At 44.9% G+C, this 20,767-nt stretch overlaps 1 protein-coding gene across 1 annotated transcript in view; it reads left to right on the forward strand.

Moving 5' to 3' along the window:
• The window catches only part of GNA12 (G protein subunit alpha 12), a 98,302-nt gene that overhangs the window by 73,808 nt on the left and 3,727 nt on the right, over positions 1 to 20,767 (forward strand). The window contains exon 3 of the mRNA XM_036932882.2: positions 19,951 to 20,001. Within this exon, the coding sequence (XP_036788777.1) occupies positions 19,951 to 20,001 (51 nt within the window). The remainder of the gene's footprint in view (positions 1 to 19,950; positions 20,002 to 20,767) is intronic.

The raw sequence follows: 20,767 nt of genomic DNA on the forward strand, positions 1-20,767 counted from the left end.
CAGCCCAGCGTAGCTCTCACATACAGAGCCTAGCTTGGGCGGCTGGTGCTCAGGTGCACCGCTCTGCTCTCTGCCCTGTGTGCAGAGCACCCGGGAGCTGGGCCTCTGGAGTTGAGCAGCTTTTTTTGACCTTGGACAAGTTAACATCAAAGATTGAGTTTCTTCAACTAGAAAAATGGAGTAACTGTATTATGTTTGGATTACATGAGATACTGTGTTAGGCCTGGCACCAAGAAGCTGTTAGCAGCATTGTCTCCCAGCTGAGTGTGTGGTTCACACCAGCCAGCCACATAACCCGGCCAGGTGTGAGCTTTCACAAACCAACTATTTGTTGAGCATTTATTAGTCAGGTGCCATGTTAAGTCCTTATAACTCCTAGAAATGGACCCCGAGTTGGCTTCCTCAGCCCTAAGGCCAGAGCATTGGGTGTTTTGAGTCAGTATTTCTGGTGTGTCTTGATTTCACAGCTTTCTCCACTGTTAAATTTTATACTGGGGTCTGGAGGCAGAGGTGGGAGGTGTGAAGAATGAGGATGGAGCCGCAGCATTCAGAAGGTCTGGGATGTTTGCAAGGCAGTTTGATGGTCTGCTACATTGTTCTCCTAAGTCCCGGCATTTGTTGGGGCACAGATGGGACACCATGGCATGGCTGGGAGTTGGATTGTATGTAGGTAGTGACCCCAGAGCTGGTTGGTGCTCCCCATACCTGGAGCATGCTGCCTGGTCCCTGTGTTTCATGCGCCATCTGGTCCCAGTGTTACTGTGATGGGCCTGATGGTCTTTGTTTCCCAGTAGCCCCTGCTGACAGCTACTCACAAGACTGTTTTTTAAGCATATTCAAGTATGAATGAGAGAAGAACCAGTAACAGCCAGATTGTACTTGGAATGGAATTTTATTTGAGTTTAGGGTGAGGGGCTAGTTTTGGAAAGGAGATTGTTTCTATCCTTAGAGATGAGACAGATTAGTTGGCGGCCATGACACTGTGTTGGAGCATGATAAAGTGGGGGCGAGTGAGCTCTCCGAGCACCATCAGGAAAGCCAGCGTTTCCCGGGTTGCCCCCTTCACTTTTACTTCCTTCTGTGCACTCTCGATCCCATCAGCCTGGTTGCAGCTCCGGGAGAGGGGTTTGTTCTCGTCGCATAAGTGGGACACTGAGGCCAGGGAGCTGACTGCATCCCATGGCAAAACCACAGAGCTCGGACGTGCTGTGCCTCGGTACAGCAGTCTATGGGATACGTGCGGTTCGGAGGCAGCCTGGCTGGCCCGTGCTGGAGGGTGCTGGCTGGGTTTGGGGAGGTGCTGCATTTGTGACTCCATTTAAGTTACACTATTTGGGGACCAGAGCAACACGCTGCCCAGCATGAGTCATGAGCCAGGCTGAGCAGGCTGACCTCGTCTGTCTGTCTGTCTGGGGAAAGGCTAGCAGGCTGTAGAGGGGAGGGCTTCGCAGGGAGGGACCCTCCCCAAGAACTGCTGGGAGGAGGCCCCTCCTAGGGGACTTGACAACAGTTCTTCATGTTCTTTCTTGATGCCCCAGCAGAGCAGCATCTGGCGCCTTGGGGCAGCCACAGCAGGACGTCCCTGGAGAAAAGACTGGAATGGTGCTGGCTAAACTTAGCTCCCGCCTGTGAAGCAGAAGGGCGGGATTTGGAGGGAGGGGTGAGAAGACTTAAAGGAACAGGGATAGTTCTCAGGGCCCGTCCTGGGCCCTGGGGTGAGTGACGCGTACTAGGATGTGCCCTCCTGGGCTCTGGGGTGGGCCGTGAGAGCACCCCAGCCACCCAACTGAGATGTGGGGTTTTGCCCGGTGCCAGCACCAGGGAGACCACTGTGGTGACTTGCTGGGTGGAAGGCATTTTTAACTCCGGAGCACTTCCCGTTGTGCCTACAAGAGCAGCAGGGCCTCATGGGCACTCCCAGAGCAGGGCGTGAGCAGCTGAGCGCTGACTGCTGCTGCCCAGGTGCTGCCACCACCGCGTGCGGCTGGTTTGGGGCCTCAGAGGATGGCAGACGTGTGGGCCTACTGGGCAGCTCCCCCTAGAAACAGGTCTGAGCAATTCGTGGGCAAAAGGGAACACTCTCTTACTTGGAAAACCTGAATAATTCATCAGTTACCACTACCACTTTTTTAGTCACCTCTCAACATCTGCTTCTTCCCCAAGACAGAGACAAGGTCAGTAGGAAAGAAGGGAGTCCACCGGCCGCCACAGACACGCGCATGGTCTCACGGTGCTATCTGTTCCTGCCACGGGCCCAGTCTACGCTGCTCACGGGTCTGTCTTTCTGACTGACAGCCATCAAGTACCAGGCGTTTTTCTGTTCTCTTTAACACTTTTTAAATATTTATTTTTTGTGTGTTCACGGTCACAGAACAAAGCCACTGGCTGCCCCCGCAGTCTGGTGGCAGGGAAGGGGAAGTAGAAAGCAAATAACCCATCATGGGGCTTGGTGGAGAGTGGCCGCCCCCAGTGAGCCCTGTACCCTTTGCTGAGGAGCTGCCTGAGAGGCAGCCTGGCCTCGAGGGTGGTGCCCCTCTTGGGGCTCTTTTCTCTCTCTTGCTCTTTTTTAGAATTGTAGCATATATAAATATTTCTCATATCCTGTATGACTACAGAAGAGGGTCTGAAGACGTATGTGCACAGTTTAGAAGGAAGTAAGCCAAAGATACCTGTATGTGCCACTCAGATCAAGAGCACCAGCCCGCAGGCACCTTCTTGCTCTTAGATACACAACCACCCTGCCGTAACCTGTTGTGATGGGGCTAATCATTCCATCTCGACGTGTGGTCCGGGGTCCCTGCGACACTTTCAGGGGCTCCACAAGGTCGAGACTGCCAAAAAGGCAGAAAAAAGGAAAAGATATTCTTTGTCCTTTTCACTCTCACTCACTCAGGAGTGTGCAGTGGTTTCATTTCTTATACAGTAAATATTGAGACGTGTAGGGGTTTTCTTGGGGGGTGGTCTTTGTTTTATTCCAGTAAGTTGTAAAAATACAGAGGCTTTCCATTAAAAAGCCTAAAGAAACTGCGTTCTCATTCATCCCATTTGTTTCAAGTTAGCTAATGAGTAATGCCTCAGCAGGAGATTTTTCAGACATTAATTAGGATTTTAGCACTTCTATTTTATGTTAATTGAGCAGCTCCATTGTGAGGAGGAGGAGGAGCCATTCCTCGTTATTGCCTTCCTGATGTTTGGCCTGGCGTTTACAGGCAGGGCCTAGAGAGCAAACAGATTATCAGGGATTCTCTAAATTATTACAGGAAATGGTGTTTCGGCCAAGATTCAAAAAGAGTCAGCTTTGAAGAAACAGTATCTTCATTTGCCAACAAGCCTTCAGTACCTCCTCAGTGCCAGGCAGTGCTGGAGCTGAGGCCGTACAGTGCAGGCGACCCGTTTTTCTTTTATGGTTCATGAGGTTTTTTTCCCCTAGGAAGTATATCAGTTCTGTTGCTAGGTAGCACGTTGCAGTGTAGCAAGTTAAAACCACAACAGAAATGTACTATCTCAGTGTGTGGGGTCAGGCACCCTGGTGCCCAGCATTCCCTGGGTCCTCTCTCAGGGTCTTACATAAGGCTTAGGGTCCTTTTCCAGCTCACCTTGCAGTAGCTTGACTGAGATCTCCATTTTTCTGCTAGTTGTCAGCCAGGCGGCACCTCAGTTCCCTGCCCTGTGGCCCCAGCGCTCACAGCAGGGCTGCTGGCTCTCTTCCAGGCCGGCAGGACAGGGCCACTTTGCAAAACGCTCACCTAGTTAGATCAGTCCCACCCAGGGTCAGCTCCTTTGATTAGCTCAAAGTACTGGCCCCTCTATCTGTGGGCTGGCTCCTCCCACGCTCCAAAAAAGGAGATTGTACAGGGCCATGTGTTGTTGAGGCTCATCTTAAAATTTTGCCAGCACACCAATCCCAAGGTCACAAAGATTTCTGCGTATATATATTTTTTCAAGTCTGCAGTTTCAGTTTTTATCTTTAGGTCTGTGTTCTGCTTGGAGTAATTTTGCCTGTGACACAGATAGGGTCTATGTTCTTTTTTTCCCAAACATATCAATTTTTCCAGCACCACTTGTTGGGAGACTGTCCCCACTAAGTTGCCTTGACAACCTTTTCAGAAACCAGGACCTTCTGGGGCTGTATTTCTGACTCTCGCCTCTGTCCAGTTGTCTGTGTGCCTTTTCTTTCACCAACACCAAACTCTTTTCCTCTTACTTTATAGGGTCAAAATCAGGCACTGTAAACACATTTTTCTTTTATAAAATTCTTTAACTTGTCCTATATCGTTTTTTTTAAATATCTGTTTTTCAAATCAGCTTGTTTATTACCAAAAAAAGCCTGCGGAGCTTTTGATTGGTATTGTATTGAGTCTGTAGACTAATTTGGGGAGTGACATCTTAACAGCATTGAGTCTAAAAATTCATGAACATGGCAACACTTCTCCATTGAGTGAGGTCTTGAATTTTTTGTGTCACTGTTCTACAGTTTCCAGTGAAGAGGTTTTAAGTTTCTTAGGAGAAAAAGTTGTTTTTAATGACTATATTATGGCAAGAAACATAAGAAAGGAAATATAAGGCATACAGATGAGAAAAGTTCCTGCTGGCAGATGACAGAAAACCCCAGCAATCTACCCAGAAAGTTGCGTAACTAGTAAATCAGCTCAGCAAGGTTACAGGATACATGAGCAGCATATAAAAACTCCATTTTATTTCTACATACTAGCAATGAACACATGGAAACACATTAAAATGCAGTACCACTAACAGTCGGTCAAAAGAAAGGGAGAGACTGTGATATAAATTTGGCAAAACTATACAGTACTTGGATGATGAAAACTACAAGACCACCTACTAAAGAAATCAGATAGGAACATGTGGAAAGTGTATCACGTTCCTGGATTAAGAAACTAGCAGGGTAAAGATGTCAGTTTTCCCCAGATTTATAAACAGATACAACACAATTCCACTGAAAGTCCAGCAAGACCTTTTATAAAGGTAAGTATGAATACTCTAAAACGTATGTGGAGAGGCACTAGGCTGACCAGAACAATTTTACACAAAAGGACCCTCTTAAGAGGACAAAAAGCAAGCTATGGACTGAGAGAAAATATTTGCCGTCTGCATAGCTTACAAAAAACCTATAATCTAGGATATATAAATAACTCTAGAAACTTAGCAATACTTAGATTATCCAGGTAGAAAATGGGCAAAAGATATCCCAGAACATAAGAAGAGATTTCCCCTGAGAGGAGAAGGTACAGATGATGAATAAGCCATGAAAAGATGTTCAATGCTACTCGTGGTTTGGGTCATTGCAGATTAAGGGAAATGCAAATTAAAACCATGTTGAGATGATTAGAACATATCAGATAAAAAATAGAGACAATACCAAAGGTTGGTGAGTATGCAGGGAAACTAGATCTCTCATACACCCATGGTGGGAACGTAAAATGGTGCGGCCATCATGAAAAATAGTTTGGAAGTCTCTTTTAAAAACTAAGCATATGCTACAGGGGGCAGAAGATGGCGGCGTGAGTAGAGCAGCGGAAATCTCCTCCCAAAACAACATATATCTATGAAAATATAACAAAGACAACCCTTCCTAGAATAAAGACCAGAGGACACAGAACAATATCCAGACCACATCTGCACCTGAGAGAACCCAGCGCCTCGCGAAGGGGGTAAGATACAAGCCCCGGCCCCGCGGGAGCCGAGCGCCCCTCCCCCCAGCTCCCGGCGGGAGAAAAGCAGGGAGAGTGGGAGGGAGACGGATCCCAGGACTGCCGAACACCCAGCCCCAGCCATCCGGGCCAGAGTGCAGGGCGCTCGATACTAGGAAAACAGGGCAGCAAGAACAGTGAGCAGGCACTGGAGGCTGGGCGACAGAGGGCATAAGAAAAGCGCGCGACCAATTTATTTTTATTTATTTTATTATTATTTTTTTTTTGCTTTGTTTTGGCGAGCGCTTTTATGAAGACTTAAAGGGATAGGGACCCCAATACTAGGGAAACAGGGAAGCAAGAACAGTGAGAGGGCACCGGTGGCCTGGCGCAGGAGGACACCAGAAAAGCGAGCACCCATTTTTTTTTTTTTTTTTTTGCTGTTTTGTTTTGGTGAGCACTTTTTGGAAGTCTTAAAGGGATAGGGACCCCAATACTAGGGAAACAGGGCAGCAAGACCGGTGAGCAGAGGCCTAAGGCTGGAGCCAGAGAATAAAGAAAAACGAGCGGCCACCTTTTTTTTTTTTTTTTCTTTTCTTTTTTTTCTTTTCTTTTTTTTTTTGGTGCTCATTGTTTTGTTTTGGCGGGTGCTTTTTGGAAGTCTTAAAGGGGCAGGGCAGGTCACTTAATACAGAGGTAGGGAATCCGGGATCTCTGGGCACCATAACCCCTGGGCCGCAGGGAGCAGGGAGGCCCCTTACGGAGATAAATAGCCTCCCAGCAGCTCCTGCTCCAACGCGACTCCACCATTTTGGAGTAGCTGCCCGAGCCAGGCCACGCCCACAGCAACAGCGGAGATTAACTCCATAGCAGCCGGGCAGGAAGCAGAAACCCTGTCTGCGTGCAGCTGCGCAGCACAAGCCACTAGAGGTCGCTGTTCTCCCAGGAGAGGAGGGCCACAAACCAACAAGAAGGGAAGTTCTTCCAGCCGTCACTCGTCCCAGCTCTGCAAACTATTCCTATCACCATGAAAAGGCAAAGCTACAGGCGGACAAAGATCACAGCGACAACACCAGAGAAGGAGACAGACCTAACCAGTCTTCCTGAAAAAGAATTCAAAATAAGAATCATAAACATGCTGACAGAGATGCAGAGAAATATGCAAGAGAAATGGGATGAAGTCCGGAGGGAGATCACAGATGCCAGAAAGGAGATCACAGAAATGAAACAAACTCTGGAAGGGTTTATAAGCAGAATGGATAGGATGCAAGAGGCCATTGATGGAATTGAAACCAGAGAACAGGAACGCATAGAAGCTGACATAGAGAGAGACAAAAGGATCTCCAGGAATGAAACATATTAAGAGAACTGTGTGACCAATCTAAAAGGAACAATATCCGTATTATAGGGGTTCCAGAAGAACAAGAGAGAGGAAAAGAGATGGAAAGTATCTTAGAAGAAATAATTGCTGAAAACCTCCCCAAACTGGGGGAGGAAATAATCGAACAGACCATGGAAATATACAGAACCCCCAACAGAAAGGATCCAAGGAGGACAACACCAAGACACATAATAATTAAAATGGCAAAGATCAAGGACAAGGAAAGAGTTTTAAAGGCAGCTAGAGAGAAAAAGGTCACCTATAAAGGAAAACCCATCAGGCTAACATCAGATTTCTCAACAGAAACCCTACAGGCCAGAAGAGAATGGCATGATATATTTAATACAATGAAACAGAACGGCCTTGAACCAAGGATACTGTATCCAGCACGACTATCATTCAAATATGACGGTGGGATTAAACAATTCCCAGACAAACAAAAGCTGAGGGAATTTGCTTTCCACAAACCACCTCTACAGAACATCTTACAGGGACTGCTCTAGATGGGAGCACTCCTAGAAAGAGCACAGCACAACACCCAACATATGAAGAATCGAGGAGGAGGAATAAGAAGGGAGAGAAGAAAAGAATCTCCAGATAGTGTATATAACAACTCAATAAGCGAGCTAAGTTAGGCAGTAAGATACTAAAGAGGCTAACCTTGAACCTTTGGTAACCACGAATTTAAAGCCTGCAATGGCAATAAGTACATATCTTTCAATAGTCACCCTAAATGTTAATGGGTTGAATGCACCAATCAAAAGACACAGAGTAATAGAATGGATAAAAAAGCAAGACCCATCTATATGCTGCTTACAAGAAACTCACCTCAAACCCAAAGACATGTACAGACTAAAAGTCAAGGGATGGAAAAACATATTTCAAGCAAACAACAGTGAGAAGAAAGCAGGGGTTGCAGTACTAATATCAGACAAAATAGACTTCAAAACAAAGAAAGTAACAAGAGATAAAGAAGGACACTACATAATGATAAAGGGCTCAGTCCAACAAGAGGATATAACCATTCTAAATATATATGCACCCAACACAGGAGCACCAGCATATGTGAAACAAATACTAACAGAACTAAAGGGGGATATAGACTGCAATGCATTCATTCTAGGAGACTTCAACACACCACTCACCCCAAAGGATAGATCCACCGGGCAGAAAATAAGTAAGGACACGGAAGCACTGAACAACACAGTAGAGCAGATGGACCTGATAGACATCTATAGAACTCTACATCCAAAAGCAGTAGGATATACATTCTTCTCAAGTGCACATGGAACATTCTCCAGAATAGACCACATACTAGGCCACAAAAAGAGCCTCAGAAAATTCCAAAAGATTGAAATCCTACCAGCCAACTTTTCAGACCACAAAGGCATAAAACTAGAAATAAACTGTACAAAGAAAGCAAAGAGGCTCACAAACACATGGAGGCTTAACAACACGCTCCTAAATAATCAATGGATCAATGACCAAATCAAAATGGAGATCCAGCAATATATGGAAACAAATGACAACAACAACACTAAGCCCCAACTTCTGTGGGACACAGCAAAAGCAGTCTTAAGAGGAAAGTATATAGCAATTCAAGCAAATTTAAAAAAGGAAGAGCAATCCCAAATGAATGGTCTAATGTCACAATTATCGAAATTGGAAAAAGAAGAACAGATGAGGCCTAAGGTCAGCAGAAGGAGGGACATAATAAAGATCAGAGAAGAAATAAATAAAATTGAGAAGAATAAAACAATAGCAAAAATCAATGAAACCAAGAGCTGGTTCTTTGAGAAAATAAACAAAATAGATAAGCCTCTAGCCAGACTTATTAAGAAGAAAAGAGAGTCAACACAAATCAACAGTATCAGAAACGAGAAAGGAAAAATCACGACGGACCCCACAGAAATACAAAGACTTATTAGAGAATACTATGAAAACCTATATGCTAACAAGCTGGGAAACCTAGGAGAAATGGACAACTTCCTAGGAAAATACAACCTTCCAAGATTGACCCAGAAAGAAACAGAAAATCTAAACAGACCAATTACCAGCAACGAAATTGAAGCGGTAATCAAAAAACTACCAAAGAACAAAACCCCCGGGCCAGATGGATTTACCTCGGAATTTTATCAGACATACAGGGAAGACATAATACCCATTCTCCTTAGAGTTTTCCAAAAAATAGAGGAGGAGGGGATACTCCCAAACTCATTCTATAAAGCTAACATCACCCTAATACCAAAACCAGGCAAAGACCCCACCAAAAAAGAAAACTACAGACCAATATCCCTGATGAACATAGATGCAAAAATACTCAACAAAATATTAGCAAACCGAATGCAAAAATACATCAAAAGGATCATACACCATGACCAAGTGGGATTCATCCCAGGGATGCAAGGATGGTACAACATTCGAAAGTCCATCAACATCATCCACCACATCAACAAAAAGAAAGACAAAAACCACATGATCATCTCCATAGATGCTGAAAAAGCATTTGACAAAGTTCAACATCCATTCATGATAAAAACTCTCAGCAAAATGGGAATAGAGGGCAAGTACCTCAACATAATAAAGGCCATCTATGATAAACCCACAGCCAACATTATATTGAACAGCAAGAAGCTGAAAGCATTTCCTCTGAGATCGGGAACTAGACAGGGATGCCTACTCTCTCCACTGTTATTTAACATAGTACTGGAGGTCCTAGCCACGGCAATCAGACAAAACAAAGAAATACAAGGAATCCAGATTGGTAAAGAAGAAGTTAAACTGTCACTATTTGCAGATGACATGATACTGTACATAAAAAGCTCTAAAGACTCCACCCCAAAACTACTAGAACTGATATCGGAATACAGCAAAGTTGCAGGATACAAAATCAACACACAGAAATCTGTGGCTTTCCTATACACTAACAATGAACCAACAGAAAGAGAAATCAAGAAAACAACTCCATTCACAATTGCATCAAAAAAAATAAATACCTATGCATAAACCTAACCAAAGAAGTGAAAGACTTATACTCTGAAAACTACAAGTCACTCTTAAGAGAAATTAAAGGGGACACTAACAGATGGAAACTCATCCCATGCTCGTGGCTAGGAAGAATTAATATCGTCAAAATGGCCATCCTGCACAAAGCAATATACAGATTTGATGCAATCCCTATGAAACTACCAGCAACATTCTTCAATGAACTGGAACAAATAATTCAAAAATTCATATGGAAACACCAAAGACCCCGAATAGCCAAAGCAATCCTGAGAAAGAAGAATAAAGTAGGGGGGATCTCACTCCCCAACTTCAAGCTCTACTATAAAGCCATAGTAATCAAGACAGTTTGGTACTGGCACAAGAACAGAGCCACAGACCAATGGAACAGACTAGAGACTCCAGACATTAACCCAGACATATATGGTCAATTAATATTTGATAAAGGAGCCATGGACATACAATGGCGAAATGACAGTCTCTTCAACAGATGGTGCTGGCAAAACTGGACAGCTACATGTAGGAGAATGAAACTGGACCATTGTCTAACCCCATACACAAAAGTAAACAAAATGGATCAAAGACCTGAATGTAAGTCATGAAACCATTAAACTCTTGGAAGAAAACATAGGCAAAAACCTCTTAGACATAAACATGAGTGACCTCTTCTTGAACATATCTCCCCGGGCAAGGAAAACAACAGCAAAAATGAGTAAGTGGGACTATATTAAGCTGAAAAGCTTCTGTACAGCAAAAGACACCATCAATAGAACAAAAAGGAACCCTACAGTATGGGAGAATATATTTGAAAATGACACATCCAATAAAGGCTTGACATCCAGAATATATAAAGAGCTCACACGCCTCAACAAACAAAAAACAAATAACCCAATTAAAAAATGGGCAGAGGAACTGAACAGACAGTTCTCCAAAAAAGAAATACAGATGGCCAACAGACACATGAAAAGATGCTCCACATCGCTAATTATCAGAGAAATGCAAATTAAAACTACAATGAGGTATCACCTCACACCAGTAAGGATGGCTGCCATCCAAAAGACAAACAACAACAAATGTTGGCGAGGCTGTGGAGAAAGGAGAACCCTCCTACACTGCTGGTGGGAATGTAAGTTAGTTCAACCATTGTGGAAAGCAGTATGGAGGTACATCAAAATGCTCAAAACAGACTTACCATTTGACCCAGGAATTCCACTCCTAGGAATTTACCCTAAGAATGCAGCAATCAAGTATGAGAAAGATCAGTGCACCCCTATGTTTATTGCAGCACTATTTACAATAGCCAAGAACTGGAAGCAACCTAAATGTCCATCGATAGATGAATGGATAAAGAAGATGTGGTACATATACACAATGGAATACTACTCAGCCGTAAGAAAAGGGCAAATCCAACCATTTGCAGCAACATGGATGGAGCTGAAGGGTATTATGCTCAGTGAAACAAGCCAAGCGGAGAAAGAGAAATACCAAATGATTTCACTTATCTGTGGAATATAAGAACAAAGGAAAAACTGAAGGAACAAAACAGCAGCAGAATCACAGAACTCAAGAATGGACTAACAGGTACCAAAGGGAAAGGGACTGGGGAGGATGGGTGGGTGGGGAGGGATAAGGGGGGGGAGAAGTAGGGGGGTATTAAGATTAGCATGCATGGGGGGTAGGAGAAAAGGGAGGGCTGTACAACACAGAGAAGGCAAGTAGTGATTCTACAGCATTTTGCTATGCTGATGGACAGTGACTGTAAAGGGGTTTATAGGGGAGACCTGGTATAGGGGAAAGCCTTGTAAACATAATATTCATCATGGAAGTGTAGATTAGTGATATCAAAAACAAAACAAAACAAACAAAAAAAAAAGGGCAGTTCCTGTGTGGTAACCTCCAATGAGTTCTACACAAGGGTATAAAGGGCATATAAAAGTGTAGGCAAAGGGTCTGTTTGTGTTTATACAGAGGATCAAAGCCTAATTGGGCTACTCCGAAAATGAACTAAGATACGATATGAAAAAGAACTTCCAACATCAGCACTCTCTGGAAGACTCATGCCAGAAGATGATCATCAAAAAACCCCAACAAAGATCCACACACTGCTACAGCTGTAGATGCACTCATCCCACCAGCTCCTGGACTTGCCATGGGAATGAAGGAGATATCTAAGCTGGCCTGTGCATACAGTAAAACAACAAATTTGACTGGATCTATACTGTTGGAACTCAACCAAGAATTAGGAGAAGTGCAAATTGTAGCGCTCCAATTACAACTACAGACTATTTACTGTTAAAAGAACATAAGGGATGTGAACAGTCCCCAGGAATGGGTTGTTTTAATTTGTCTGATTTCTCTCAGACTGTTCAAGTTCAGTTGGACAATATCCACCATATCATAGATAAGTTTTCACAAATGCCTAAGGTGCCTAACTGGTTTTCTTGGTTTCACAGGAGATGGCTGGTAATTACAGATATGCTTTGGTTTTGTAACTATACTCCTATTGTGTTAATGTGTGTGCGCAATTTAAGTAGTAGCTTAAAACCTATACACGCTGAAGTTACTCTACAAGAAGATAGGTCAAAGAAATAATCAATCTTCCCATGTTTTCTTCCGCCTGCTACTTCTATAGCTTTTCTTCTTCCTTCCTAATTACAACCCTGAAATAGAATTCGTACCTCATATCAAATTTACCGAGTATCATAAGTCTTCCAAGTGGTAAAGATACCTCAAGACAAATGCTGGGCATAGAAGCTACAGGGCATAAATATGCAAAGAAATAAAAAGCTAACCATTTCAAACAATAAGGCTTCTCTCTCGCTTACCAACTTTACATTTCCCTGTATGGCCCCGGAAGATGACTGGTTAGCCAGAGACGGGTAAGATTCCTCAAGGGAGGAACAACCTAAGACAGGCACAGTCGCAGGGGGGCCATCAGGTGAGAAATTGGGGATCAACAGAGGTGAGGCTTAGAACCTCACCCCCCCTGTTCTGAGAGAAATCTTCTGCATACGTGGATGTTTTATTGCCCTGGTCTAGCTTGGGTTAACACATAGTCTACAGGCACACACCTGATCATCTACATTTGCTCCCTTACAACACTAAACTATGTTTTCTACCTTTATCTTGTATCTATCTACCACTTCAGCATTTTATTAAAAATAATAATAACAAAGAGAGAAATGTGGTATCCACATATAAATCAAGTATAAAAATCAAATGAGTATTCATATTTGAACTGACTGTTCATAGTTCATAATGCATGAGCAAAACCGAAAGTTTCTGTGATGACTGCCCTTGTACTGTTCACTATGTAACTTATTCATTATGTAAGAATTTGTTCTCCATGTAAGAACTTGTTTGTTATGCCTCAGAAGATTGGAGACTGATGAAAATTAGGCTTGGGGTGGATTAATGATTGTGCATTGAGCATTGACTCCCCTATACAGAATTTTATTGTTGTTAACAACCATTTGATCAATAAATATGAGAGATGCCCTCACAAAAAAAAAAAAAAAAAAAAAGTACAGCCTTCCAATGGTAAAATAAATAAATAACCGGGATGTAATGTATAGCATAAGGAATATAGTCAAGATATTGTAACAGCTTGGTAGGGTGATAGCTGGTACCTAGAATTGTCATGTATATAAATGTTGAATCACTGTGTTGTACACCTGAAACTAATGTAATGTAATACTGTGCATCAACTACCCTTCAATAAAAAATAATTATCTACAAAAAAAAAAAAAAAAAAAACTAAGCATATGCTTCCCATATGACCCAGCAAGCACATGTCTATCATTTATTCCAGAGACATGAAAGCTGTGTCCATGCAAAACCTGTACGTGAATTTGACAGCAGCCCTGTGTGTAATAGCCAAAATAGGGAAACAACCAAAATGTCTCTAGATGGGTGAATGGCTAAATAAACCATGGTACATGCAAATCATAGGACATAACTCAGGAATAAAGAGGAACAGACTAGTAATACACATGGTGGTCCAACTGGCTGGATCTCACTTCTGCTGAGTGAAAAAGCCAATTTCAAAAGGTCACTTCCTGTACGATTCCATTTAAAATACATTCTAGAAAGGCAAAACTATACAGAGATGAAAACAGATAATGACTATAAACTATTGAGATATCAGTCAGATTAGTGGATTAGCAGTTGCCATGGATTCGGAGTAGCAGAGGAAGGAGTGTGGGTAACTGATGGGTACCTGGAAGGAGACCTTCGCAGGAGTGGATCACTTCTCTGTCTCAGTTACGGGCGATGAGTGTTACCTCATGTTAAGTATGCACTTTATCTCATCTGCAGATAAAATGCACAGGACTATATGTACATTGTGCTAATGTCAGTTCCCTGGTTTTAAAATCGTACTTTAATTAAATCAGTAAGATGCAACCACTTAGAGAAACGGGTGACAGGCACACTAGACCTCTCTGCACAATCTTAGCGACTTCCCGTCCATCCGTAGCTTTTTCAAAAAACAAAATGTAGAGCAAAAAAAATGCTACTCCTAAATATTTTGTTTCTTAGTGTAAAGTGTAATTACTTTTTTCAGATTTTACATTCCAGTTATTAGCTGCTACAATGTAAGAACACATATTTTGCATATTGACCTTGTATCTTGAACTTGTAAAGCTCACTTATTTGTTCTCTTGTTGACTTTGTTTGCAACCAGATACTTGATCTGCAGGTTCAGTTTTGTTTCTTGCCTTCCCGTCCTAACCTTTTGTTTGCTCGCCCACTCGCTCTTCCGCACTGGCTGGCCATCCAGGAGCGCTGGCCACAGTGGTGAACATGGCTGCCTTGCCTGAGGCAGCTCGCCCAGTCCTAGGGTTGAAGTGTTCAGTATCCCATCATGACTTGTGAGGCTGGCTGTAGGTTTCTCACTGCTCCCCTTTATCAGATGAGAAAGTTCCTTTCTCTGTGTAGCTGGATGAGAGTTTCCGACCATGAATGGATGTTGACTTTTATCAAATGCTTTTTCTGCACCTAATGAAATATCCATGTTTTTTTTTCTCATTTTGTTAAAATGTTTTTTTTCCTATTGTATTGATGTATTCTCCTTTTTATGTATTGTTGGGTTTGATGTATATTTGGAAAGACAGTCCTGCATGGGTCCTTTGCTGCTCACACAAACACTTTTGTGACCAAATGTGTAGAGATTTTTTCCACACCCAGCTATCCTCAGATTCTCCAGACATCAGCTGGATGTCCTACAGTTTAATTCAATTCTGACACTGTGTACCTGGAAGTACATTATGTCCCACAAGTCTGCTCCTCACATACACACACTTCAGATGCCAGTCGCAGAACCAGGTTGTATCCTGTGCTGCTGACCAGCTGCTATAAGCTGGAGGTTCCCATGACCTGCTCCTTGAGTTCCACTAATTTGCTAGAGTGGCTCACAGAACTCAGGAAAATAGTGTGCTTACCAGATTTCTGACTTACTACAAAGCACATTAAAGGATGTGAAAGAACAGCCACATGAAGAAATAAATACACAGGGCAAGGTCCAGGGGGTTCTGGGTACAGAAACTTCCATCCCTGTGGAGTTCAGAGTGCACTGCCCTCCCAGCACATGGAGGTATTCTTGTTCAGCAACCCGGAAACTGCAGACCCTGCAGTTCAGGATTTCTTTGACCTCAAGAGAAAAATCCCAGACAAGAGGTACCTGACAGGAACCCACTCTGGGCCTTTTCCTGGGGTCTCACCACACTTGGCACAGGCAGCCGCTGTTGGAGCTAGGGTGGGAGCTCCGGACCCTGGGTGTGGGACTTGCCCTAGCAGGGCTCAGGCAGGAGAGCCAGCGCCTCGGCCAGCTTCCACCACACGTCCACATTCTAGAGAGGAAGTGCGAGGCCCTGAGAAACCTGAGGCTGCACCTCCACTTGATACACTTTGGTTCATTTGTTTTAGGTGGATTTCCATTTTTATTTTAAATTATGTAAGGTATTTACATGGTTCCAAGTCAGAATACATTCCCAGGGGTCTGGCTCCCACCTACCCCACACCACTGCCACCGTACGTCATTTTTATTTGCTGCCGGTTTATCCTACCATGTTTCCTTTTTAAATATAAGCAAATAGTAAAGGTTTTAATTTCCCTATTTCTTATACAAAAGGAAGCATTCTATTTTAGTCCTTGCCCAGTTCCATGTAACTGTAGATAAACCACTCTATAACGGTAGCCCGGAGACCTTCCCCACTCTGCTCCTCAGTGCAAGACTCCCCCGCGTGGAGAGAGCGTGGTTTATCCAGCCGGCCTTCCTCCAGCGGACATTTGGCCTCTCCCAGGCTTTTGAGAGCACAGAAGTGTTGCAGTGACCAGCTTTGTGCACACATCACTTCGCTGGCCAATCTTTTACCTAATACATTAACGTCACAAATTAGCAACAGTTTATAGGCACCCAAATTGAAATTTGGGTTATCTTTATTTTTATAATTACATTAATGTAATGCTTTTTCTTTTTCCAGAATACTTACTTTTACAGCTGTGATATCATTTGATCTCCCAAGACCCCAGTGAAATGTCATAGGTGTTAACTTAGCAAAGACTGAACTCAAGATGAGTTTCCTTTCGGAATTACACAATTTTTTTAAAGTATTTTTAAAAGTTCTCTATTCAAACATACTGTTTGGTTAGCATCTTTATTAAGTGGAAATTAAGTCATAAATTTGATATTTATTAAATAATGGAATGGAAACGTGGCCTTTGGAATATTTTACTTTATGGCAGTTTTTAAAAGTGTCTTTGTTATGGCTAAACAGGTGAATGCATTTTTTTAATGCTATAACCCACCATTGACAAGCCCTATGTTTCTGTCCCAGTGTGACTGACTCCATTTTAAAATTTTAGAATTAACTTCACTAAGTATGGGAGCCATGGAGCAGCTCATGTCTGGATACATAGGATTTCAACCTGAAAAGCCTAGCCCAGTGTGGATGTTAGTGTTCACTTTCTCTGTAACCGTTCACTGGCCCTTTGTCCTTCCTCACTTCCCATGGGGTCTCTGCCAGTGATCCTTGGCCCAGCGGGCTCTGTTCCATGCACACACCTCCACTGCACGATCCCGCTAGCCTGTCACACAGGAAGCACCAGGAATCGAACCAACATATGGAGTCGATCCCTGACAGAGAAGGAGGGGTGATGGGAGTCTGCCCCGGGTAGTGATCATGCCGGCCTGGTCTTGGACAGCACAGAAAGGGTAGGGGCTCACTCTGGAGGCAGGTGCATGAGGCCGCTGAAAGGGCAGCCTCTGTCATGTGTGGGCCAGTAGGACCTGGATGTGGTGGGAGGGAGTGGACATTGGTGGCAGGAGCTTTGAGCCAGCAGAGCCCCACATGAGTGATCTGTGCGCCAGAGGTGTGGGTGAAGGGTGCTGCCAAGGAGCAGTTGCTGAGGAGCAGAGGCGCATGCCAAGAAGATGATTCTCTCTACTGATGGGCCTGCCTATGGTTCTGAAGTCACATCGCCTGCCTGCCTAGCAGGAGCCCAGGACAAACCTGCTTTCCCTTGAAAGGCACCAGGGACACCCCTCAGACTCACCCACATGTGCCAGGAGAAGGGGTCTTCACTGGGCTTGAGCCCAGGGATGAGTATGTGCTCAGGGGCCTCTGAGCACAAACTAGTGAACTTTCCTTGTCTCATCCATGAATCCATGTTCTTACTACTTAAGTGACTTAGATTTTCAAGTCAGAGAGGTTAGAAAAAGCCCCATTTCCATGGACTCTTCTGTTAGCGTCATTCAGTAGCTGCCTGGAGAGGATGCCAGGACCACTGCCTGTATAATGGCACCATCTTAGTCCATTCAGGCTGCAGTAACAGAAATACCACAGACCATGCGGCTTAAACAGCAAGCATGCATTTCTGTCAGCTCTGGGGCCTGGGGTCCAGGGCCAGGGTGTGGGAGGGCCACCTCCTGGCCCACGGACAGCACCTTCTCGCCTAATCATCATGAGGCTGTAGGCAGCAGGGACTCCCTGGGTCTCTAACCCTGTCATGAGGGCCCCACCCCAGGAATGATGGCTTTCTAGTGCTGAAAATACATCAGAATTTTAAACCTGGACCTTTCATGAGCAAATGCCATGGGAACCTGAAGCACACTGCCCATGTTGTCCTGGAGGCCACAACCGGCAAAGTGGCAAGGTCTGCAGGTCCCTGGTGACAAGCCTCGCGTGCCACACCATGGTGGAGTCAGTCACCCCTGCCTCCATCCTTCCCTCGGCCCCACGACAGACTCTGTGGCCGGGCCCTCCTGGACCTGGAGAATAGGCTCCCCTCCTGCGTGGCTCTGCTGGCTGTGCGGACTGACACAGAATCACAGACAGGCCTTCCGTGCTGAAGCTTTGTGTTGGCCTCACCCCAAGTTGTGTCCTCCAGGCACATCTCACTGCGCATCTTGTGGTTGGGGTGAGCCTTGGGGCCAAGGGTGCAGAGCCTGGGCTGGGGCTCCTGCATGGCCGTGACCTCTTACTGTGACCCCTGGGGGGTGGGGGGGCATGTTCTGCTTTCTCTTTACCTGAGGCCCCTCAGCTCATCGCCTGCTCTCATCAGCCTGAGAGCCGGGCAGTCGGGTCGGGGAAGCTGGCGTCATCCCGGAGTGCTGGATGCGTCTCGCTACCTGGGCCAAACAAACCAGCCTGCACCCCAGCAGCACCCTGATGCTGCAGGGAAGTTGAATTTGCTCATCATAATCTGTGCTATAACTGAGGGGACATGTGGGGTTTATCCCCTTAAGCAAACTGCTCTCTTATGAATCATCCTGTTTTAAAACAGGAAGACAAATTCTTCAATAAATGAACTTGATTCCTGGTTTCTTCCCTTGGGCCTGCTTGAGACAAGTGGGGAAAGAGAAATCAAGTCACAAGCTGCTTGCTCCCATCATCCTTCATCTTTAGTGACGTCACAAGCTCAGGCTGTAATCACCTTCCTTTCCAATGATCTTCCTCCTCGGTCTAGAATGTCAGCCTGCCGTGTGGTGTGGCATTTTTGTAAACCTCCATGACAGCATGGACCCGACTTATGTTGGGTGACTGTCCCCCATGTAAGGGAGCATGGGAAGCCTGAGACCGATGTCGCTGGTCTCTGTCTGAAAGAGTAAGGTTCAAACTGAATCATAGGAAGCCGCATCCTTCTTGTGGGTGGGGGGTGTGATTAATTTTCATCATTGTGCTTTTTAAGAGTAGCTTTACATGGTTGTTCACTTCCACTTCCACTGTTTAGCTCCCCTTAAGTCAACATTTGAAAGCCCTCTAAACACTAATTTATCCTGTGCATGCCATTGCATTGCATCCAGCCATCAGGTAGCCTCAGCTTGTGTCAGTGTTCAGTCCAGAGACTGTTCAATCCAGGGAACAAAGAGAGACTCGTTTATACCACAGAAATCCAGACAAAAGAGCCTTATCACTCCAGGCTGTAAACCAGGCTGCGCAAATGTGCGAAACATAGGGAATATCATGCCTGATCCCAGAAACGCCTCTTCTCTTGATGGTTCCCTGTCTTTAAAGACAACATCCAGAGTGCCGTCTCTGCTGGAAGCAAACCATCCAGGAATGTCACCTCAAGTGTGTCCCGTTCCCCGCCCCCCGTCCCCATGGCTTGGCCTTAAGTGGGCCAGTCTCCGCATCTGGGAAAGAAGGACCAGCACCCTACCCATCACTGGAATCAAGCAGGAGAGCTTTGAAAGACACAGTCTGAATTTGAATCCTGGGGTTGGAGCTAGAAAAGCTGAAAAAAAAATTTCCCTGGTTTAATTTTTAAAAACACATGTACACTATGTCTTTTCATGGCGCCTCCCTGTTTGACACAGAGGCAAAAAAGCCACACTCAGGTCACCCCGTCGGTGCTTCAGTTTGCCAAGTCATGGCTCCTCCACCAAGACTGAGTCTAAGTCTTTTTCCTCCGTGACAGGGTGAGTCAGTGAAGTACTTCCTGGACAACCTGGACCGGATCGGCCAGCTGGTGAGTAGAGACCCACCCTAAGAAGCCACCCCGGTGCTAGAACACACCTGAGACCAGAGCGGTCTAGGTGCAAGGCTCGCAGCGCCTTCTCGGGCTTCTGTCCATGCTCTGCATCCCGGGGGGACGGGGAGCGGTGCACAGAGGCCAGGATGGCCTCCTTCTTGTGGAGGCAGTGTTCACATTCTTGCTTGTGAGCCTTTAGTCACTGCTGAATGGAGATGTGAAGTGGTGTCTCTGTAAGAACCCTTCACCCGGATCACCACAGAGGAGGCAAGACTTCTTTAGTTAGTAAACACATTTCCTTTAACTTTTTATTACGGCAAATTCAAATATATGCAGAAACAGTCAAACGAAACCCCAGGTTCAACAATTACCACCCATAGCTAATCTCACTGCCCCAGCCCCACCTGCCCTCCAGGAGCAAATCACCCTATTGTTTCATCAGAAATAGTTCCGAGTGTATCTCTGCAGGGAAGCCGCTGAGAGTCATAACCACTGGACCATATTGCTCCTTAAAAACCAACAGCTGCCCCTGCTTATCAGCTAGCCACTGTCAGTGTGGCGATTTTCCCAGCTGCCCTGTTTGTCTGCTTGGAGAAGCTGCTTTACTCCACCAGTTGGTGTCAGCCTCCTACGAAGGTTGTGCCCATGCCACCCAAACTTCTTTTAATGTGTAGGTTTCTCCCTCCATCTTTCCTTCCTTGTAGCTTCTATGTAGGAGTCACTGGAGTCTTTCTCCCTAGGGTTTCTCTCCTGGATTTCGCTC

This window comes from Manis pentadactyla, chromosome 10 (assembly GCF_030020395.1).
Source record: "Manis pentadactyla isolate mManPen7 chromosome 10, mManPen7.hap1, whole genome shotgun sequence".
Classification (NCBI taxonomy): domain Eukaryota; kingdom Metazoa; phylum Chordata; class Mammalia; order Pholidota; family Manidae; genus Manis; species Manis pentadactyla.